Here is a 24,170-nt window from a genome sequence, read left to right on the forward strand (position 1 = left end):
ACACTCCAGAACCACTTTTCCGGGCTCAGACTTCCTCACGAAGTATATGTACTTGTTAGCCAATGCATGTAGCGACATGTGAACCTTTTTAGCATCCCGGTCGACAAATACTTGCCCCCACATAGAGCTGATTATTGCTGCCCATTTCCTCTTCGTCTGAAATCAGCAATTCATATAATGTTAGAACATACAAACTCATTTACCAACTAACTCATCCATTACTCGGAACAAATAAACTTATCCATCACGGGGGAAACTTACCTTTTTGCTCACCAGCATAAGCTTCATCCTCCTCAAGTACCACATCGGCCCCCTCTGTGTTTGCAAAACCGGAGCCAGAACCCATCTGCAGCCCGAAGAGCTGACCACCCCTAATGTCTGGACCAGTCATTACCCCCTTGCCTTTCACATATGAGCCCACGCGTCCTCCATTAACGTCGTTAGTAGTAGCTAAGAAAACAGTTAACACTCAAACACATCTGTTATCCGCTAACTATATATACTCCATCAACCAGTTCATTTCCAACAAAACACTCAAATAAACTTCTACTTACCTATCGCCAATGTCAGGTTCGCTCCAGCTGGCGGTTCTGTAGGTATTTCCTCAAGTCGGATCATCCCTTCAGCATTAGGTGTGAAAATATCCATTTCATCTGATGAATCGGTCTGAGGGGAGTTTTCATCAATCACCATCAGGGGCTGAAAAATCTCATCCCTTGTCAGACGCACGGCGTTCCTACGGATTTCCACCATCTGCTCACTGCTGCAGATGGTCATCAACTTCTCCTCGCTAACTTGCAGATAACCACTCGAACGGAAACATTTATATGGTAACAACAAAGTTAGCATACAAATATACAACTTAGCAACCAACATATTTAATAGTTGATAATGCAAACCTCTCCACGGTATTGGTTTAGGTGGAACAACATCAGTCTCGTCTTCCGTCAGCCCGAACTCCTCCCTCTGCATGGTGTGGTAGCGGCCAACTTCCACGTTTCCATAGGCCACACACAAAGTCAAGTTAACGTAGTCCATCCTAACCGCCATGAAGAGCTCCACATCTTTGTCTTCTAGTATGTCAACAGGCGGTGTGGTGTAGTCGCCAGGAACTTTCATCCACTCAGGGAAGTCATAGGTCAAGGCGACAGGTTCAGAAGGGAGTACTCGGTATTTACCCCTCACCCTAGCCACCAAGCCGCCGTAAGTCTCATTCTCTCTCAACACAATATCGTATTTCACTTGTGTGTGATCCATGTCGAACCTCCAGGTCCCATGTGCAAGTCTCTGCCATTCACCTACAACAACTCTCACCAGGTGCTCCATTGCTTGTACTTGAACAAGTTCGTTGTTTCCTGAACAAAAAGACAGAACACAGATTGTGAATCTCTAGTTTATAACAGCGAACACAATCGTCTATTAATCATCAAAGAGTTGTTTCCTGAACCAAAAAGACAGAACAAGTCTATATAGATGAATATATGTCAATAATGTTCATACCTCTCCTATAAGAGATAATGAACACTGTCAAACGAGTTCCTAACCTCTAAACTCTCAATCACAGTTTTCGTTTTCACTTTGTCTCTCACACCAATCTCTCAACCCTCTGCTAAGTATATATATTCTATTCTATGAACCCTAGTACCAAACCCACAACCCAATACGCAACCACCGTTCCACTTACCGAAGCAATTGTCATCATAACGAGTAAGATCCTTTTTACCCAGCACTTCCTCGCCTCTGGCGCCTCTTTGTGTCAGTCACGCTCCTCTGTACACGCCTCAACCAAATCTCAGTTTCTCTGCTTTCTGACACACGCGTTTTATCGGCGAACCCACGAGGTTTAAAGGAGGGTATTTTCGTCAAATCGTGGCCAAAAAATCTTTGCTTTTGCCTATATCCAAATCCATGTGCATTAACTAAATTTGGGCCTTTTTGGGTATATATCGTCCATTCACTCTAATAAGAAACATGTGATGTGAACACCGCCTCTAGGAGTCCAGGATATGGAGACTTGTCTCGCTCCCTGCCAGTTGAAAGTTCAATATTTGTTTTTGTAGAAATCTTAGTAGATGAATCTTGCACGTATGTAAATTATAACAAAATCCAAGAAGTCACTGTTATTGGTTTATACCCAAAAAGCATATACTTTTCCTTTTAACTATTTCTTTTTGTTGCTCTAGACTATCTTAGATACAAGAGGTGGCAAAATTGATCTTTTAGAGACAGAAAGATGGCAACAAAGTATCTTTTCTAAAATTTTGTTTTTCTAACTTAATCAATCAGTTTACAGATGTAAATAAAATTGAATAACCATTTATTAATGACTTGTGTCAGTTGTTTGAAATTTTGTTTAGTCAACCAACTTTTTTGGCATTTATTCTTGTTTCTAATTATTTCTTGCTAAACTTATTCAAAGTTCATTATTATCTTGTTAACTAGGACTACAAAAACAGTTCTTTTCGTTATTTAAGATATGAATTATAATTTTAGTCGCATGGTTTAGCACCAGATTTGTTTCTAAACGAATCTAATCATTCAACCAATTAGTAGTAGTACCACTTAGATTATAAAATACAAAGCATGTACTTTTCACATGTAGCGTTCCAATTATTATTGTTAATATCTAATATTAAAAGTTGTCTTCTCCGCGCACTATCTTGGCTCTTAGTATGGGACGAGTTCGTCGTATCCTCTTCATTTTCAACAAATAGAAAAACAGAAAAGCTCTTCCGAGGAAACTCAAAGATCTCTGGAGATTCTCTCCAATGGCAGCCACAGTACTTGGCTCCGTCTTCGGTATCTCTCCCGTCTCTACAGAAAGAGTCTGCAACGCTGACTTCCGCAGTACGAAGTCAAACCTACGAGGAAGAACGCAGGCTATCAAATCGGTAGCACCGACGAATCACGGTGGTGTTCGACGAGTACACAAGAACAAGGAGGATGACGGAGAAGGAGCAAAGGTGGCTAAATTGGTGGAGAGCCCGTATTCAAAAGTGGAGGCTGCGCGTCCAGATTTGCGGAAGAGGTTGTCGGAATTTTTGGAGGAAGCGAGAGATTTGGTCGGAGATGATGATGGTCCGCCACGTTGGTTCTCTCCGTTGGAGTGTAGCTCTCAGGCTCCAGGCTCGCCTCTTCTCCTTTTCATACCTGGTTCGTCCTCTAATTAACCGAGTAGTAGATCTTGGACCGAAACTGTAAAAAAATAAAAACAGGTTGTTTTGTTTTTGCCATTTTAAAACATTTTACATTGGTTAACAAGAGGTGTCCAATAATAGACGTGGATGGTGGGATTTGATTTGTGGCGTTGACCCACATGGTGTGCTGATCCTCGCCAGACCAGTCAAATCAAAGTGCTATAATTAGTGGCAACATAAATGAAGCTTATGGGCGATAGTGATACCAAAGCTGTTGTACTCGGTTTCTAGTTTCTAGTTTCTACTAGGGGTCATAAAGCAATTGTCCTCAATTTTGATGGTATCAATGAACCGTTTTTCCCAGATCATCCCGGTGTGACGGTATCCGAACATCTTGATGAAATCTAGATTTTACTTATATATTCACTCTGCTTTGTCATTTAAAAGAAAACTAAATAATTTTTCAGACAAAAAATTAACCCAGTAATAATAGTATTTCATACAAGTCTCCTTTAACTTTAAGTTTTTTTTTTTTATTATTTCTGAAAATACAAATAAACAATAGTATACATTATATGTATAACTATATAGCATATCAGATATATATATCCATTACAATTTCAATAGTTGTAATTTGCTTCATTTTTAATGGATAATAAATTCTAGTATTAGCTTACTTCTTAGAGTTTGAGATAATCCCTTGTTAAGATCAAATAGACACAAATAATGAAATAGTCGAAAATATTTTTTAGCTCATCCCTAGTTTCTACCATATTTTAAGACTAAACTGAGAAACTAGAAACCTTACAGGTATCGATGGTACTGGACTTGGGCTCATTAGACACCACAAGAAACTCGGGGAGTGAGTAAATTTTCAAATTTTTGTTTATATGCTTCTTCATTTTTCTTTTGAAGTTTGCAACTTTGCATTAGCTTCTTCTTTTTCTTTTTCATTTTTGTAACATTCATGCTTATGTTTCTTGGTCCATATCAGTTGAAAGAATAAAATGAGAAAGCAAGAAGCCTAAAATGAAATTAATTGAATATGGTTTCTCTGTTTCTGGAAGTTAGTCATTTTCTGATATTTTTTGTTACCTTTTGAGTAGGATTTTTGATGTATGGTGCCTTCATATTCCAGTCAGGGATCGCACTCCAGCTAAAGGTGCCTTATTTTGTGTACCAAAACAAAAGAAGAGAAAAAAAAAAATTCTAACCAAGAAGACAGCTTAATGAGGATAAAATGACTTTTGTTTATGTGTGTTTACAGACTTGGTGAAGCTTATTGAGAGGACAGTTAAGTCAGAGAACTATCGTTTCCCAAACAGACCTATATATTTAGTTGGTGAATCTATTGGAGCATGTCTTGCGTTAGATGTTGCATCCAGGAATCCCAACATCGACCTTGCGCTCATCTTGGCTAATCCAGGTACAAACCTCCATCGGTCTGTGAGATTCTATCTTATATTGTCGGTAAACGTTATAACGTATATGTAAGTTTTTGCTCATCGTATATATTGTTTCTTGCAGCCACAGATGTCAACAACTTCATGTCGCAACCTCTATCAGGAATGCTGAATGTTTTACCAGATGGAGTTCCCACACTATTGGAAGAAATATTTGGTTTTAAGCAAGGTAGTACACTTTTCTGTTCTCTTGTCATTTTGTAGTTGATGTTTGCCTTCCAAAACGTGACAAACATATGGTTTCTCTTTTTCCGGGGCACTTTATTACGCAGGTGGTCCATTGACTGCAATGTTAGACGCTTTGACGAATGAATTTTACGTCCACCAAATGGGTGGAGTTGGTGGAGGGATACTAAGAGATATCTTTGCAGTTTCAGCTAATCTTCCTGTAAGCATTACTTTTTAGTTTATAGTCAATGCATTTACTATTATCAACATCTAAAACAAATATATTTGCAGACGTTGAGTAGGATGTTCCCAAAGGACACACTTCTTTGGAAGCTGGAACTGCTCAAGTCTGCTGTTGCATCTGCCAATTCTCACATACACGCGGTCAGAGCTGAAACACTCATACTTCTGAGGTCTTAATACTTAATCTCTTTTTACTTGCAGAGACTTGTTCCAGCTTAAAGCTTAGGTGTAATATGTGAATATCTGGTTATATCCATTGCAGTGGACGTGATCAATGGCTACTGAACGTGGAAGACATTGACAGATTGGCGCTCACATTGCCAAAATGTATTGTCCGCAAGATGAAAGACAGTGGACAGTTTCTGTATTTCGTAAGTGACCTCTCTTCATCCAACACAGAAGATATATAAACTGATACTAACTACACTTTAACTATCTCTTGGATTACGTCTCATATTAGGAGGACGGCGTCGATCTGGTTACTATCATCAAGTGTACATGTTTCTATCGCCGTGGGAAGTCTCATGACCACCTTTCAGATTACATCATGCCTACCACATTTGAGTTAAAACAACAAATAGACGACCACAAGTAAAAATGCTTAACAAACCAAATTAGTCTATTACTTAAGAGGTTATAGCGAATAGTGAATGATAATTTTCTACGTTGCAGATTGTTAATAGATGCTACTTCCCCTGTAATGCTATCAACTCTAGCAAACGGTAAAGTTGTAAGGAGCCTAGAAGGTTTACCTTCGGAAGGACCTGTTCTGTACGTTGGCTACCACATGTTACTGGGATTTGAGCTAGCTCCTATGGTATCACAGCTCTTGAAAGAGAGAAACATTCACTTGCGCGGTTTGGCACATCCCATGCTATTTGTAAACAACCAAGATGCGTTGGTCGACACGCAGATGTTTGATAAATATAAGATAATGGGTGGAGTTCCTGTTTCCAATTTCAATATCTACAAACTACTGAGTTTAAAGTCTCATGTGCTTTTGTACCCTGGAGGTGTCCGTGAAGCTCTCCACAGAAAGGTGCTCATGAGAATATATTTAATAGTTTGTGACCCTTTTTTTTTTTACAGTTTATGCATTCTTGGGAGGTTATATTATTAGAGGTTTACATGTACAGGGTGAAGAGTACAAGTTGTTTTGGCCAGAGCAACCTGAATTTGTGAGAGTTGCATCTAAATTTGGAGCGAAAATAGTCCCTTTTGGTGTTGTTGGAGAAGATGACATCTTTGACGTAAGATTTTCTCTACTCAGTTCTGTGAACCTCTTGTTTAGCATGTTAGCAAGAAGCATTGTCTCTATGTATAGAATAGAAATGATCTGATAAACACTATAATGGTCTACTTTATGCATCACCTGAACCTTGGTTTGCAAGTTATTAATTTTGGTTAGGATAATGGATGATGAATCTCAGATTGTACTGGATGGTAATGATCAAAAGAACATCCCTATCCTAAAGGATTTGATGGCAGAGGCAACAAAGCAAGCTGGCAACTTAAGGTGTTTTATTTTATCTACACAATTTTTTTTTTATCATTTTATACTCATCAAGTGAAACTAAACATGAGTTTGAACTGTTGTAAATTACTAGGGAAGGTGATGAAAGCGAGTTAGGAAACCAAGATTGCTATTTCCCGGGACTTTTACCTAAGATTCCGGGGAGGTTCTACTACTACTTTGGTAAACCAATAGAAACAGCAGGTAGGGAACAAGAGCTAAAAGACAAAGAGAAGGCTCAAGAGTTTTACTTGCAAGTCAAGTCAGAGGTCGAGGAGTGCATTGCCTATTTGAAAATGAAAAGAGAGAGTGATCCCTACAGAAACTTGTTGCCAAGGGTGTTGTATCAGGCTTCACATGGTTTCTCTTCTGAAATTCCGACGTTTGAGCTCTGAAATTCTCTTTTCAATTGTTTACAATATAGAATAATTAATGTGGCTATGTTGTAAGTAGACACATTCAATTATGATTCATGATATTTAGATGTTTTTTTATTTTCATGAACCATGGAAGTCTTGAGGTTGTTCTTCATACGTAACTCGTGAGATTGCGTTTCAGCATAATTTAAGCTTCATACAATGTTCATGCGTCCATTAAGTTGTTAAAGATTAATACCAAAACTTTTTCTCTCTTTTTTTTGTTTTTTGCGGCTTTTCAATTTCTTAAGATGTGAACAACAACAACATTTTTGAGAAAGAAGTGAGAAGAGTGTCTTGAGATTATTACAATGAAAGGTACAGTAGTACTTGGCTCCATCAACGGTCTCTCTTCTGTATCGTCTCTCTCAAGAGAAACATTCCGCAACGCTGGTTTCTTCTGTTGGAAACAAAGCTCATCCTCGAAGTATAGACTCACGGCGATCAGACTAGAATCATCGACTACGACTCATGGAGGTATTCGACGAATAAGGAAGAATCAAGATGAAAAGGTGGCGAAGGTGGTTGAGAGTCCGTATGCGAACGTGGAAGAGGAGCGGCCTGACTCTCGGAAGAGCTTGTTAGACTTTTTGGAAGAAGTGAGAGACTTCGTTGGAGAAGAAGGCCCACCTCGTTGGTTCTCTCCGCTTGAGAGCTCCGTTCAGGCTCAAGGCTCTCCTCTCCTCCTTTTTATACCTGGTTTTTCTTCTTGATCTTCTTTGGCTTTTCCTATAATCTCCATGGAAAATTGAGATCTTACTGTTGAAGTTTAAAAAAACTTGCAGGTATTGATGGCACTGGACTAGGGCTCATTCGCCAACACAAGAAACTTGGAGAGTACGTAAACTTCAAAATCTTATTTATCCCTTTTTCATGTCGTTAGAAGTTTGCTATTACATTTATTTATTTATTTTCGTTTTTCTTTGTAAATTCCTCGCGCAAAAGAAAAGTAAAAACTATAAAGAAAAGCTTAAACTGAAAACAAGCAAGAATATGGTTTTTCTGTTTTTGAAGTACTGACATGTAATGGATCTTCATTTCTGGTGTGGTTGTGACTTTGAGTAGGCTGTTTGATATATGGTGCCTTCATATTCCAGCCAGGGATCGTACTTCTTCTAAAGGTACCTTGTTGTCTATTAAAGATTGCTTTCTAACCAAGAAGATAGTTGAAAGCTGATTTGGTTGGTGTATTTACAGACTTGGTGAAGCTTATTGAGCAGACAGTTAAGTCAGAGAACCATCATTTCCCAAATAGACCTATATACTTAGTTGGAGAATCTATTGGAGCATGTCTTGCGTTAGATGTGGCAGCCAGGAATCCCAACATCGATCTTGTCCTTATCTTGGCTAATCCTGGTAAAAACCCTCCATCGGTCTGTAAGGTTCTTTATTTTAGGGTAAGTGCATATCGTTGATCATCCTATACACCGTTTGTTGCAGCCACACATATCCACAACCTCATGTCGCAGCCTCTATCAGGAATGCTTAATGTTTTACCAGATGGAATTCCCACGCTATTGGAAGAAATATTTGGTTTTAAGCAAGGTACAGTTTCTTTGTTCTCTTCTCATTTTCTATCTTGACTTCTTGTAGTTGATACTTTCTCAAGGATTCTTTAAGTGTCTCCAAGTTTATTACACAGGCGGTCCATTGACTGAAACGTTAGAAGCCTTTTCAAATGAATTTTCTGTCCACCAAATCGGTGGAATGATGCTAAGAGATCTGTTTGCAGTTTCAGCTAATCTTCCTGTAAGAATTCATTATTATAAACTCATTAATACAAGCCCATAATAGCTATGCATCTGAAATTTACTTATTGTATTCACCTAATAATGTGATCAACATATCAAAACAATATTTGCAGACTTTAAGTAGGATCTTCTCTAAGGACACACTTCTTTGGAAGCTGGAAATGTTCAAGTCTGCTATTGCATCTGCGAAGTCCAATATATCCGCCGTCAGAGCTGAATCACTGATACTCTTGAGGTCAAATTAATACTGAATCTCTTTTACTTGCAAAGAATGTCCTAACTCCTAACTAAGAGCTTAAGTGTAATATGCGAATGTATGTTTATTACCATTGCAGTGGACGCGATCAATGGATGCTGAACCTGGAAGACATTGACAGATTCTCGCGCAGGTTGCCAAACTGTATTCTCCGTAAGTTCAACGACAGTGGACCATTTCTCCTTTTGGTAAGTGACATCTCTTCATCCAGTTCACAAGAAATATATTCATAAACTACACTTCAACTATCTCTCTTGTACATCTCACGTTAGGAGGATGATGTAGATCTTGTTACAATCATCAAGTGTACATGTTTTTATCGCCGTGGGAGGTCTCATGATTACATTTCAGATTACATTATGCCTACGCCATACGAGTTAAGAAAACAACTAGAGGAACATAGGTAACAACGTGCCTCATTATAGTTTCTCTCTATGTATCTTTAAGTAAAAGGGTATAGTACTGAGTGATAATTTTTTACCATGCAGATTACTAATATATGCTACTTCCCCTGTAATGCTGTCAACTCTAGAGAACGGTAAGATTGTAAGGAGCCTAGAAGGGCTACCTTCGGAGGGACCTGTTCTGTACGTTGGATATCACATGATATTGGGATTTGAGTTACCTCCAATGATAGCTCAACTCATGAAAGAGAGGAACATTCAGTTGCGTGGGTTGACACATCCGATTATTTTTATGAACAAGACGATAGTACACGACATACTCGACCCTCAGATATTTGACAAATATAAGATAACGGGTGGAGCTCCTGTCTCTCATGCCAATATCTACAAGTTGCTGAGTTCAAAGTCTCATGTGCTTTTGTATCCTGGTGGTGTCCGTGAAGCCCTCCATAGAAAGGTGAACATAACCTTTTTTATACAGTTTTTGTATTCTTGGAAATTATGTTATTAGAGGCTTACATGTACAGGGTGAAGAGTACAAGTTGTTCTGGCCAGAGCAACCTGAGTTTGTGAGAGTTGCATCTAAATTTGGAGCCAAAATTGTGCCTTTTGGTGTTGTTGGGGAAGACGACATCTGCAAGGTAAGCTTTCATATTCATAAGCTCCAATCGGTTATGCTGTTTAGCAAATCAGCAAGCAAAATAATACTAAACAACTTAGAGAGAAAACTAATATATGTTTTAAATTTTCTTTATTAATTGTGTGAATAAATAATTCACAATACTAAAAAGAATACTTAAGGCCCCACACTTCTCAGATGTCAACTTTGATAGAAAGTACATCTGCAACATTGTAACATTTTACTAGTGCACCGAGATTTAAGCTTCGCTAATAAGAAATGACAAGTCTTTATTCCGATTTCTACATTACTTGACATTCTCAGCTTCTACCTAATTCTACAGATTACTGCGTTCCACATATTAGATTTGTTCTTTTAGTTGATTTCTGAAGTGCTGATAAAAGTGCCATACCTTGTATTCACCCGAACCTCGGTTTTAAAGTAACTTTGGTTGGGAACATTGAATGACTCTCAGATCGTTCTGGATTCCAATGATCAAAGGAACATCCCTATCTTGAAGGAATTAATGGAAATGGCAACAAAGGAAGCTGGCAACTTAAGGTGTTTCAACGCTACACTATATATACATTTTTTTCTCATGTATACTCTTCATGTAAATAGTCACATGATCACTGACTTTGAGCTGTCATAATCTTTTAGGAAAGGCCACGAGAGTGAATTGGGAAACCAAGATTTCTATTTACCAGGGCTTGTACCTAAGATTCCAGGGAGATTCTATTATTACTTTGGAAAACCAATAGAAACATCAGGTATATATGTTCAATGTAAATTAATGTTGCTTTGATCTACTCTAGATCACTGATCTGAGTACTTGCAATGGCTTTTTTTTTTTCTTTTTGGCAGGTAAGGAACAAGAGCTAAGAGACAAAGAAAAAGCCCAGGAGCTTTACTTGCAAGTCAAGTCTCAGGTAGAACAATGCATTGCCTATTTGAAAATGAAAAGAGAGAGTGATCCCTACAGAAACTTGCTGCCAAGGATGTTGTATCAGGCTTCACGTGGTTTCTCTTCTGAAATTCCAACGTTTGATCTCTGAAATTATCATCTCTTTGATCATTTACAGTACTACTTTATATTTTATTTTTCAAATCATGAATTGAACAACAAATTAGTATAGATAAATAATAGAAGAAACATAAAAGTTTTGTTAAATGATTATATAAGCTTGTCTCTTAATGGCTATTGAGTGTGATTAACGGCCATTGTTTTTACAAGTGGCATAGATAAATAATAGGAGAAATATGAAACTTTTTGTGTTAAATAATAGTCCTTAAAATGATTCTCTCTCGTATTAATAAATGAAGAATATTACAAACTCAGATTTTCATAAAGTGTATAAGCTTGTCTCTTCAACTAGTAAATCCAATCAAACGCTTTATGCATATAGGCCCCGCCTTGCTCATGTTTGCCCGCCCACACTTTTAAATAGATACCGTTTTCTCTGGCTCTCCAGTCCCACAAGGCTCCATTATCACTGGGACTTACCTGTTTGAATGCTGTAAAGCTCTGAGTGTGTCTATAATTAGGCCCTTGTCTCAACGTACACATGAAACGCGTTGTCCCGAAAATGTTGGTGTTGAAGTATTTTTCATATCGTGCTCCTGGTTCTATCATCTCTGTCTTCATTCGGTTGTCTTTGGAGTAACAGCTTATAGAGAGCTTTTTCTTGAATTTGAGTTCGTTTGAAATCCTGATGCTGCCGTATACATGGCTAATCATGCAGAAGCTAACCACACATAGAAAGATTGAGAGATTTTTCATATTTATTTTTAGGATACTGATGATGTACTTCTTTTTGTGGTCTAGATTATATATACGCATCTATATTGCTATATATGGTATTTTAGTTTATAAATAGGATTATAGAAAGACAAATAAGATGTGTTGTAGATGCTCTAATTAATAAGCTATAGATAATCCTCACAAATCCACAGCTTGAACTTCTGTTAAAAACTGCTATCATTACTTTGGAAAACAAATAGAAACAGCTGGTATACATGTTAAATGTGCTTTGACTACTGTAGATTGCATGATCTGAATACTGGCAATGGTTTTGTTTTTGTTTTTTCTCTTTCTTGGCAGGTAAGGAACAACAGGCCCAAGAACATTACTAGCGAGTCAAATCTCAGGCATTGCCTGTTTGAAAATGAAAAGAGAGAGTGATCCCGCCAGAAACTTGTTGACAAGGATTTTGTATCAGGCCTCACATGGTTTATCTTCTGATATTACAACCTTTAATCTCTATGACTATCATCTCTTTCATCATCAATTTTTTTTCACAAGTAGCATAGATAAATAATATGGGAGCAACATAAAACTTTTTGTGTTAAATGGTAGTCCTTAAATTGATTATTCTCTTGTATTAATGAAGAATATATACAAACTTCGATTTTCATCTGTAACTAGATCTTGACCTGCGCAACCGCGCATGTTTTTGTTTTTATTTATTTTTATATAAATATTTTGTTTTCAATTCTAAATTGGTATATATTATAATATATGTGTCTATCAATTTTTTAAACATAATAAGTTTACGATATATATTTTTCATTGAATAGATTGTTTTAAAATTTCACATGTATTTGTATCTTCTTTTATATATATATATATATTATCGGATTATTATTTCATTATTAAAACCATAACTATATATATAAAGATTAGTAAAATATTGTTTTATTGTGATATTCAAAGATATTGTAATATTTCACAAATTTAGAAAGTTTTTAAAAAATTAAACTTTTCGCTTCATGGATTTATATTATCGAGTAAATAATTAAACATTTAGTTTTTGCTTAATTTTTAAAATAAACTATATAGTTTAAAATTTGTTTTCATTGGTTTAAGGTAGTAAAGATTAATCATTGTTAGATAATATTATTTTTGATATTTTTTAAATTTTTTTTATAATTTTAAAAGTTAACATCGACATATATTTAAATATTTAACATATGGAGTTATAGTATTACACCATTAAATTATATCTATTTTATTTATATTGTCTATAAATCCAATGGATCATCTATTCTTTAAATCCAATTATTGATAGCCCAATAAAAATTTCTGGTAGACCCAAAATTTAAATGATAAGATTAGAGATTAAATATAACATGACTTTCTAGGAATAGGTCCATTAGGTCCATTGTTTAAAAAATCACACATGAATCAAGGTTGTGACTACATGTTTAAATATATAAACTAGATATCGATCCGCGCAACCGCGCGGTTTTTGTTTTCATTTATTTTTATATAAATATTTTGTTTTCAATTCTAAATTGGTATATATTATAATATATTTGTCTATCAATTTTTAAAACATTATAAGTTTACGGTACATTTTTTCATTGAATTGATTGTTTTAAACTTTCACATGTATTTGTATCTTCTATATATATATATTTTCAGATTATTATTTCATTATTAAAATCGTAAATATATATATAAATATTAGTAAAATATTATTTTATTATCATATTCAAAGATATTGTAATATTTCACAAATTTAGAAAGTTTTTAAAAAATTAAACTTTCCGCTTCATAGATTTATATTATCGAATAAATAAATAAACATTTATTTTTTTTTAATTTTTAAAATAAACTATATAGTTTAAAAAAAAATTCATTGGTTTAAGGTAGTAAAGATTAATCATTGTTAGATAATATGATTTTTGTTATTTTCAAAAAAAATATTTATAATTTTAAAAGTTAACATCGACAAATATTTAAATATTTAACATATGGAGGTATAGTATTTGTTTTCATTTATTTTTATTTAAATATTTTGTTTTCAATTCTAAATTGGTATATATTATAATATATGTGTCTATCAATTTTTAAAACATAATAAGTTTACGGTATATTTTTTTAATTGAATAGATTATTTTAAACTTTCACATGTATTTGTATATTCTTCTATATATATATTTTGGATTATTATTTCATTATTAAAATCATAACTATATATATAAAGATTAGTAAAATATTGTTTTATTGTCATATTCAAAGATATTGTAATATTTCACAAATTTAGAAAGTTTTTAAGAAATTAAACTTTTCGCTTCATAGATTTATATTATCGAGTAAATATTTTAAAAATTAGTTTTTGTTTAATTTTTAAAATAAACTATATAGTTTAAAATTTGTTTTCATTGGTTTAATGTAGTAAAGATTAATCATTGTTAGATAATATGATTTTTGTTATTTTAAAAAAATCATTATAATTTTAAAAGTTAACATCGACAAATATTTAAATATTTAAAATATGGAGGTATAGTATTTGTTTTCATTTATTTTTATTTAAATATTTTGTTTTCAATTCTAAATTGGTATATATTATAATATATGTGTCTATCAATTTTTAAAACATAATAGGTTTACGGTATATGTTTTTCATTGAATAGATTGTTTTAAGCTTTTACGTGTATTTGTATCTTCTTCTATATATATATTTTCGGATTATTATTTTATTATTAAAATCGTAACTATATATATAAAGATTAGTAAAATATTGTTTTATTGTCATATTCAAAGATATTGTAACATTTCACAAATTTAGAAATTTTTTTAAAAATTAAACTTTTTGCTTCATAGATTTATATTATCGAGTAAATAATTAAACATTTCGTTTTTATTTAGTTTTTAAAATAAAATATATAGTTTAAATTTGTTTTCATTGGTTTAAGGTCGTAAAGATTAATCATTGTTAGATAATATGATTTTTGTTATTTAAAAAAAAAATCTTTATAATTTTAAAAGTTAACATCGACTATTTAAATATTTAACATATGGAGGTATAGTATTACAATATTAAATTATATTTATTTAATTTATATTATTTATAAATTCAATGAATCATCTATTCTTTAAATCCAATTATTATAGTCCAATAAAAATTTCTGGTATGCCCAAAATTTAAATGATAAGATTAGAGATAAAATGTAACATGACATTATAGAAATATGTCTATTATGTCCATTTTTTTTAAAAAATCACACATAAATTAAGGTTGTGACTTCTGTTTGAATATATAAGATATAAGAAAAGAATATTACAAACTAGTATATCCAATCATGCACCTTATGCATATAGGCCCCACCTTGCTCATGTTCGCCCGCCCACACTTTCAAATAGATACCATTTTCTCTGGCTCTCCAGTCCCACAAGGCTCCATTATCACTGGGACTTACCTGTTTGAAGGCTGTGAAGCTCTGAGTGTGTCTATAGTTAGGCCCTTGTCTCAACGTACACATGAAACGCGTTGTCCCCCAAATGTTGGTGTTGAAGTTAATTCGATGGCGTTCTCCTGGGTTTTTTATCACTGGCTCCATTTGGTCGTCTCCGGAGAAACAGCTTATCCAGAGTTTTTTCTTGAATTTGAGTTCGTTCGCAATCCTGATGTCGCCGTATACATGGCTAATCATGCAGACGACACATAGAAATATTGAGAGATTTTTCATTTTTTTCTTAGGATACTGATAAGATGTTTTACATCTTTTGTTATTTAGATTATATATATACACAGAACATCTTATTAGGAAGGGATCATGGTCATGCATGGAACATAATCACGGAAATTTGACGAGATATCTTCCTTTAAATTTGTAGATTTTTATTTCTTTCTGTTTATTCCATTGTAAGTAATTCTGATTAGTTTATAATAATATAAATTGAAAAACGGAAACAATATATTAATACGAGACTATAGTTAAGACTCTATTGATATGGTTTTAATTATAATAAGATTGACATGCTTATTTTTGTAATAAGAAAAAAAAATGATAGATATATAAAAAATGAGTGATGAATAATAAAACTACTGAATCTCACATTAATATTAAGTATATATGTCGAAAATAATGACATCATGTTATTTAAAATTTAAAATATTATTTTCTAATTTAAAATTAGTTAATAATATTTAATTAAAATATGTATGTATTATAGTAACTTTTTAAAAATGAAAGTAATACTTTTAAAAATAATACTTTTAAATGAATCATTGTTTTATACGATAATCTGATGATTGGAGAGAATTTAATGATGTATTTTTTTGATTAACCAATTGTTAGTGTTAAGGTAATCACTAAATCAAAAATGTTTGAGAAAATGTGATTTGCGATTTGACAAAGTTACGGAAATTTTGTAACTATTTTAATTCAAAATAAAATAAAGTGGTAAAAAAATAATGTGAAAATATAAAGTATTATAAAATATTTTTTTTGCTCATTAATCTTTTTTTTATTAATCACAAATTATGTCATAATTTTTTTTTTGAAAACTTATATTTAAATTGATAGAATTATCACTATATCTCAATAATCTTCTAAGATTATACAATACCAAGACTTTTTATTTTTAAACTATTTAAAATAATAAAATTGTTTTGATTATTAATCGAGAAAAATAATTGCTGACTACTTGAAGTACTGACCACCACATGTCAACTATGCACACTAAATTAATATATATCTAGCTACATAAAATATATGTTATATATGATAATATCTCTCAACTTAATAATGTTACATAGTTAATACCACAAGATTAATTTTATTAATTCAAAAAATGACATGTTTATATCTCCGAAATCGTGGACAACCACCTGGTTGTAATAATTCCCATTAGTCTCTCGACATATCACACGTGTTTCCCACTAGCCTTTGATCTTATGTTGTAATTTTATGTTTGGGTTTTCTCTTTAATATATCCTTTAAACAACAGCCATTTAGGTTTAATGAAAAAAATTTGACAAAAAAAATTCTGATTAGCAGATTTGACTACGAGATTGAGTTTCTTCCGGGATCTAATTTGGAACAAGCCTCTCCTGTAAATTAGAAAAAAAAAAATCGTCCAAATAAGGTAGAATTTTTTTTTTTTTTTTTACATTTTCTGGTCTCTCTATTTATTGTCTCAGCTGATGAACCATCAACGGGTTTGATCCGTCAAAATTATCAATACTTTTAAAAGAAGATTATTTCTGACCTTTTTATGTGTAATGAGAAATCTAATCTATTTTATTAATTTATAGTTTTACTTTTATCTACTGATAAAATGTTGTCACTTAAAAATTTAAAATGAGCTAACAATACATTTCATTAATGATACATATAATTACCTTTATAAAAGTTGAAATTGTTGACCATGCATATGTATAGTACAGATTCATGATTTTTAGCATAACCACTTCTAGGCCTGGAATTTATAACCGAACCAAAATTTTCAAACCGAACCCAACCGAGATTTGGTCATTTTGGTTTCACTTCGGTTACTGCAACAGAACCGATCGGCAGAAATTTCAAACATGTTCGGCTTGGATTGGTTCGGCTTGGATTGGTTTGATGACCCTAATGGTTAACTCAAACAAAATCCTAGTTGACGATGTTCTTTTGTTAATTCACAGCTAAACCTAGAACGACTATTTAATATTGTTTTATAAAGTTTAGATGGCTCATCTATAAATATTTGATAAAATCACATCAAATTGCCCAAATGTTAAATATTAAAATGACACACATTTTTATCACGTGCTTGTCTTCTTAATTTTCAGCCCTAGTTTGTCCAGTCTTCGCTTTTCTTTTTGCTTGTTTTTTTGTATCTCTTAACTACTCTGTTTCATGATCTCTATCTTATGTGTTAAAACAGAGATTGAGCTGGTGGATACACAAGAATGCTCCGCACTCACATACGACACGAGTTGGTGATGCTGCACGAATGGGCTTTATCGAGTATTCATATCTCTTTTCTGTATTGTTCATTTTGTCTAACACTTTACCGCAGTATCATACTGAATTTGAGTCTTCTTTAGTCGCAATTACGAAAATATGGATGCTATATGTGTTTGAGCAGTATTCGATTCTTCTTCCTGCAATATCACATTGAATTTGAGTCCTTTATGTGGTATAATGTAAAACAAAATCCTAATAGGGAAAAAGTTAGCTGAACCCTTATTTATCAATTTATTACCAGATTAACTCGAATTTTATTTTATTAATAGTTTGTTATATCGATTTTACCATTATTTTTTTGTTACAGAAAATAGTATTTACGATTTTGCCATTACATAGACTTATTTTTCAATGATTTATGTAGTCACAAATTTATTTTCGACATATTTATTTCTCTTTAGTCACAGATTTACTTAAATTTGACAGATTTACTTAAACAAATTTGTCATGTTTTACCCACAAACTTATTTCATTACGACAGATTTAATGATGATTTGAAAAATTTAACTTTTATGTCCATAAATTTACGTATGTGTAAAATGTTATGTTATGAAAACCGGACCAGATGTTGATTCGACATTGTCACTAGATTGCTGGTCGGACCGGTGTACCAGTCGAACTGGGGTTTTATATGTATATATAGTATGTATATATAACATGAAAATGTTATAAAAGGAACTAGGAATAAAACATACTTTGAAAAACAGATGCTATGAAAGTATATATGAATTTTAGTTATATATATATGACAATATAACTAACTAAAGAGGATTTATTTAAATCATAAGTTTCGTTTTAACTGAGAATCTGTTTAACAAATTTTGCTTTCCTTACTTTGAAGTAAGAAAAGTAAAAGTAGAAATATTTCCTAAACAAATTATTTGCATTAAATTGTAACGCAAAATGGAAGTAAATGATGCAATTTAGAAAACTGAATTCTAATATTAAACATGGTCTCTGGTTTTGCCAGTTTTCAACTGGTTTTAGCGTTTTAGGTCATATCTGATTTTCGACTTAAACCGGACTCGGCTACATAGCCGATTCACAGTCAGATCGGTTAGACTGACCGGTCCGGTTTTCAAAACCTGCTTAAATGTGGTATAATGTCAAGCTAAATTATAATATACATAATCACAAAATGTAACTTTCTTTAACTATCTCATCCAGCGCAGGGTGCGAATCGCTACCTAGTCATATATTACTTATCAAATAGGATCATATATTAAATCTAAATAATATTACTTACCACGAAACAAATCAATAATTCCCAAAATATAGTACAGATTCAATTACTGTTTTGGTATGTGATTAGCTTTTTAAAAATTTACTATATTAAAATACAGTCCTATTTAAACTCTACCATGACATATTTTCTTTTGGACCTATTCAATAAGTTGGGACTAAAATATACACGCTCTTCCTATTTTTTAGTCTATTGTTAAAGATTGTTATTAAGTTTTGGATTACACGCTACTTTATGTAACACAAGATATGAGCCCGTTGCGTTGTAACGGGTTTTGTGTGATGTTTTCATTTAATAAAAACTATAAAACAATAAATAATTTTATTATAGTTTTATGATTGGTTTTTTTTTGCATATGTTGTTTGAGATTTATTTTATAATTAAAACTCATTTTTACACATAAGTTTAAGTTAATATTTGTATTTTATAGTCATGGTAAATAGATGAATTGTTATAAACTTTGTACTTAGGATTAGATAAAATACTATATCTAAACGTTTAAACTGAACACAACCCGAAATAAGAAATTGAATGAAAAGTAAAAAGAAATGAAAATCAAATACACCAATCGAGTCAATGACAACATTAATGACAACATTATACATGTTCTTATGTAATAATTTAATGTTTTATTAGATAATTCTTTAAAAATTTATTTTGTTTGGATTTTTTTAAAAGGAAAAAATTCTATTTTATAAGATTTTAGAAAAAGAAAATTATTATCATATAACATATTATAATAATCTTCTTTGTAGAATTTCAGAAAAAAATAGATTGCTATCAAATAATTATTTTTAGTTACTAATAAAGAAAATTTACATTTCGTATCAATACTAATTTTACACTTCTTTTGTTAATTAAATATATTTTTGTATCATGTTCATCATCAAATACTCTCTTAAAAATATTATCAAATAATGTTTTATAATTTTCTTTTTATTAGGACTTAAAAATATGATACAACTTTTTTTTTTAGGATTTTTTATACAAATAAGAAACAAAACTATCAAATACTCTTGCACAGTTTTTTAGGATTTTAGAAAAGAAAATTAATATTACATATTCTTTTACAATTATATTTTTTCTAGGATTTAGAAAAATAAAATTTCTATCAAATAATTATTTCCAGTAAATATTAACTATTTTTAAAAGTTGTCATTTTCAAAATTCATTTTTTCCAATATCACTAATATTTTTTACAAATTTTCTTGTTAACTAAATTTTTTTTTACTATCATGTTTATCATTAATTTTTATAAGTACAAATTACTATTAAATAAAATTTTACAATTCTCTCTTGTCAGGATTTTTTTAAAAAAGAAAAAAATCTCAATTGGTTAAGATTAGAAAATAATTTTTTTTTTTTTTGAAATCTCTTTTATTTAGGATTTTAGGAAAAGAATAAGTTATTTTCACATAATGACAATTTTATTGACATTTAAAATCTATTTTTTTAATTGACACATGTCACAATCATATCAGGTGAAATATTTGAAGTTAATTTTGGTTTATATTTTTTTAACACAAAATTATTAAAAAGTAAAATTAGTTAATTATAATAAAATTAAGATTATTTTTATATATTTATTTTATTTAGACTTTTAAAAAGGAAATTAATTATTTTATAATTAATTTTTATTTTAAATTTTTATACAACTATTTTATTTTTAATAAAAAAAATTTGTTTATTATTTATATATTTTGTTTTATACATACAAACAAATATTCATCATATTCATACATACTCATGTACAATAACAACATCAAAATATAAAATTATGTTAGCATCATAAGATGTAATAAGGATAATAAAAAGTTGAGTTGTATCAAGAAATTAAAAAAAAAATACCGAGGTAATACTCTTCATGTAAATACTATTGTGTTTTGTAAAAATAATATGTAGAAGCTTAAACTTAAATATAGATGTGAAATATTTGTAGCTATTTTTGGTCATACTTTTTTAACATACAAAATTATCTATTAAAAAAGGAAAGTTAGTTACTTTTAAGACAATAATAAGAGTACTTTTAAAATTTTCTTTTAATTAGGCTTTTAAAAAAGTAATATTATTTATTTAAAAGGTAGTTTTTATTCATTTTTTTACTAAATAATTTTTTGTACTTGTAGGATTTTACAATTAGTTTTTGTTTAACATTTTTCTTAAAAGTTAATATTTATCTTTTATAATTCTCTATCTTTAGTATCTCTTAAAACAAACATTATAATAAATAATAATAATAAGACTATTAAATAATATTTATAATTAAAAAAATAGCTTTTTATTTTATTTTAGTATATATATTTTTGATTATGAGAAAGTTTAACACATATCACATTTTCAAATATAAAACTAACATTGTCACAATCATGTAAATTAACAACTTTGAAGAACCAAATTTTTTATAAAAATACTAACAATAATAATAATAATAATAATAATAATAATAATAATAATAATAAGACTATTAAATAATATTTATAATTATTTTTTAAGAATAATCATTTTCATTATTTTAGTATATATTTTGATTATGAGATAGTTTAACACATATCACATTTTTAAATATATAACTGACATGTGTCACAATCATGTTAATTAACAATTTTGAATAACCAAGCTCAATATAATATTTTATAATTACATTTTCATTAAAATTTTGGAAAAGGAAAATTATATTAAATAAATTATTTTTGAAATAATTTTTTAGGATTTTGGAAAAAGAAAATTTCTAAAATAATTACCACTTAATATTTAAAAAAAAAATATTTTTACTATTAAATAATTTTTAAAAGTAGTTTTTATCAAAATTCGTTTTATTATCTTATTATATATATTTTTAATTATTATATATTTAAACACATGTCACAATATTATAAGGAAAATTGTTATCAAATAGTCTTTTACAATTATCTTTTGATTAAGATTTTAAAATAGGAAAATTACTATTAAATAATATTTTAATTATTTTTTAATAAAATTCGCTTTTGTTAATATCTTAATATATATATTTTTAATTATGAGATAGATTAACACATGTCATATTCTTAAAATATATAGTTGGCATGTATCGCGATCATGTTAATTAAAAATTTTGAAGAACCAAACTTTTAGAAAAGAAATATTATATTAAATAAATGGTTTTCAATTTTTTTAAGGATTTTGTAAAAAGAAAATTTCTAAAATAATTACTACTAAATATTAAAAAAAAAACTTAAATGGTTTTCCATTTTTTTAAGGATTTTGTAAAAAGAAAACTTCTAAAATAATTACTACTAAACATTAAAAAAATTACTATTAAAGAATTTTTAAAAGTAGTTTTTATCAAAATTCGTTTTTATTATCTTATTATATATATGTTTAATTATTATATATTTAAACACATGTCACATTATTATAAGGAAAATTATTATCAAATAGTTTTTGGCAATTATTTTTTGATTAGGAATTTAAAAAAGAAAAATTACTATTAAATAATATTTTAATTACTTGTTAATAAAATTCATTTTTGTTAATATCTTAGTATATATATTTTTTAATTATGAGATAGATTAACACATGTCACAATCTTAAAATATATAATTATTATGTGTCGCGATCATGTTAATTAGCAATTTTGAAGAACCAAGCTTTATATAATAAGATATAATCGAATTTCTTAATTAAAAACATCACACTAAATCATCCTTCGGTTATTCTACAGGTAAAAGACCAATACATATTTCAAATACTAATTATATCAATCAAACCACGACTATGTTTATCTTCTGACTTTAATACTCACTAAAACTGGACATCGCATGAACCCATAAAATTATATTTGCTTCTCTTCCGCTCACGAACTACACTTACAACACACCAAAATATATTCAGTTCATATTTGTCCATATTTAATTTTACTAGCATAGTAGCATTCTAACAATCTCTATACTTACACGAGCTTTGAATAATACACCATATCACAAAGTAATAGATGGCATGATATTTAAAAAATATCTATATATAATAAAAATCTACATACAATCAATTAGATTGAAAATTCTAACCAATTTTTATCTATTTGATCAAATCTACACTAACGCATCTTGCATACAGTGTATCCTCTATCAACTTAATTCAAATTTAAACATTTTCAATTATCTATTAGATATTGACATCTTAACTTTTTTATAACTGAATTGAGAATATGTCTAAGTCTAACGATCCTCAAAATTGATAAATGAATATGCTTATCGATCCTCCTAATGGTTAGTAGTGTCTAAACAAAATAAATAATCTTCCATCCTCTATATTTTCTGCACCTCACAATCATAAACTAAAAGGCATATGACAATGGTGACGTCCAACAGAACTACTTTATTGAAAGATGTCAAACCAGGCAAAACTGGATGGAAGGTTGAGATCAAAGTTCTGCATTCATGGACTCAGCACTCATCTTATGGTGGTGGAGACTCTCTTGAGTTTATACGGCAGATAAGACGGTAAGTGTACTAATGTTTTAAGCGTTTAGTTTCTCTATAACTTTAGTTTTGTAAAACTTCTAAATCAATGATCTTTTTGTTCTTCCTTTTAATCCACTCTCATAAGAAGAAGATAAATAACATGGACTGTTTGTTATGATTAGTATTAGAAAACGAGCACGCATGTAACCAACACAGAAACTGTAAAACCATTTTGAGTTTTGGCAGTTTCAAACATAAATTACTTATAATCAGTGAGATCAATTTTGACGTTTGGGATGATAAATAAGAACTAACAAACAGAAATAGAGCAAGAAGAATAACTAGAGAATCAAGAAGAACTAAACAGACACAAAAACATAAGATAAGAAAAAACAGAGAACCAAGAAGTAAACAAATACATAAACAGAGAATCAAGAACTAAACTGACGAATAAACAGAGAAACAAAAAGAACTAGACAGACACATAAACCGGGAATCAAGCACTAAACAAACATATGATAGAACATGCAAAACAATGTGCAAAGGTTTAATAACTAACCGTTAATTTTAAGGGTTTTTTTTGCATCAATATCGAGTTAACCTTTGCCTCTGTTTCTTCAATATATCCAAATGTGATAAAACATTCTACGAAAAAGAGATTACATAACTAATTAGTTAATTAATATATCAATTAGAACAACAAAATAAATAAGAATACGAGACTTAGCTTTGTATGTTTGTTGGAGCATAATTTCTTAAAGTGGATCTTTCTTCT

General features: G+C 30.6%; 4 protein-coding genes across 5 annotated transcripts; 2 read left to right on the top strand and 2 right to left on the bottom strand.

The window, feature by feature from the left end:
* The first annotated feature begins 2,624 nt into the window (after nt 1-2,624).
* LOC106411263 (phytyl ester synthase 2, chloroplastic) lies at nt 2,625-7,024 on the top strand. Its single transcript, XM_013851986.3, has 13 exons — nt 2,625-3,153; nt 3,948-3,999; nt 4,244-4,299; nt 4,405-4,563; nt 4,665-4,769; nt 4,873-4,988; nt 5,060-5,181; nt 5,274-5,382; nt 5,472-5,602; nt 5,684-6,050; nt 6,148-6,261; nt 6,442-6,527; nt 6,619-7,024. Exons 1-13 carry the CDS (start codon nt 2,769-2,771, stop codon nt 6,917-6,919), a joined length of 2,103 nt encoding a protein of 700 aa, XP_013707440.2. The 5' UTR covers nt 2,625-2,768; the 3' UTR covers nt 6,920-7,024.
* Nucleotides 7,025-7,154: 130 nt separating this feature from the next.
* On the top strand, nt 7,155-11,244 carry LOC106411264 (phytyl ester synthase 2, chloroplastic). Of its 2 annotated transcripts, none has more exons than XM_022706389.2 (14): nt 7,155-7,639; nt 7,726-7,777; nt 8,006-8,061; nt 8,138-8,296; nt 8,381-8,485; nt 8,571-8,689; nt 8,805-8,926; nt 9,027-9,135; nt 9,220-9,350; nt 9,436-9,808; nt 9,879-9,992; nt 10,446-10,531; nt 10,631-10,740; nt 10,835-11,244. In XM_022706389.2, the coding sequence occupies exons 1-14, from the start codon at nt 7,252-7,254 to the stop codon at nt 11,023-11,025; spliced, it is 2,115 nt and encodes a 704-aa protein (XP_022562110.2). In that variant the 5' UTR covers nt 7,155-7,251; the 3' UTR covers nt 11,026-11,244. The 2 variants fall into 2 exon arrangements, with proteins under 2 accessions (XP_022562110.2, XP_013707442.2); XM_013851988.3 differs by having other exon boundaries at nt 8,583-8,689.
* A 73-nt stretch (nt 11,245-11,317) lies between these two features.
* Nucleotides 11,318-12,529, bottom strand: LOC106410095 (S-protein homolog 17-like). The gene has a single exon (XM_013850591.3). It carries the CDS (start codon nt 11,808-11,810, stop codon nt 11,343-11,345), a length of 468 nt encoding a protein of 155 aa, XP_013706045.2. The 5' UTR covers nt 11,811-12,529; the 3' UTR covers nt 11,318-11,342.
* Nucleotides 12,530-14,988: 2,459 nt separating this feature from the next.
* Nucleotides 14,989-16,701, bottom strand: LOC106410137 (S-protein homolog 23). Its single transcript, XM_048762085.1, has one exon. It carries the CDS (start codon nt 15,542-15,544, stop codon nt 15,044-15,046), a length of 501 nt encoding a protein of 166 aa, XP_048618042.1. The 5' UTR covers nt 15,545-16,701; the 3' UTR covers nt 14,989-15,043.
* Between the last annotated feature and the right edge of the window lie 7,469 nt (nt 16,702-24,170).

Source organism: Brassica napus, chromosome C7 (assembly GCF_020379485.1).
Source record: "Brassica napus cultivar Da-Ae chromosome C7, Da-Ae, whole genome shotgun sequence".
Lineage (NCBI taxonomy): Eukaryota > Viridiplantae > Streptophyta > Magnoliopsida > Brassicales > Brassicaceae > Brassica > Brassica napus.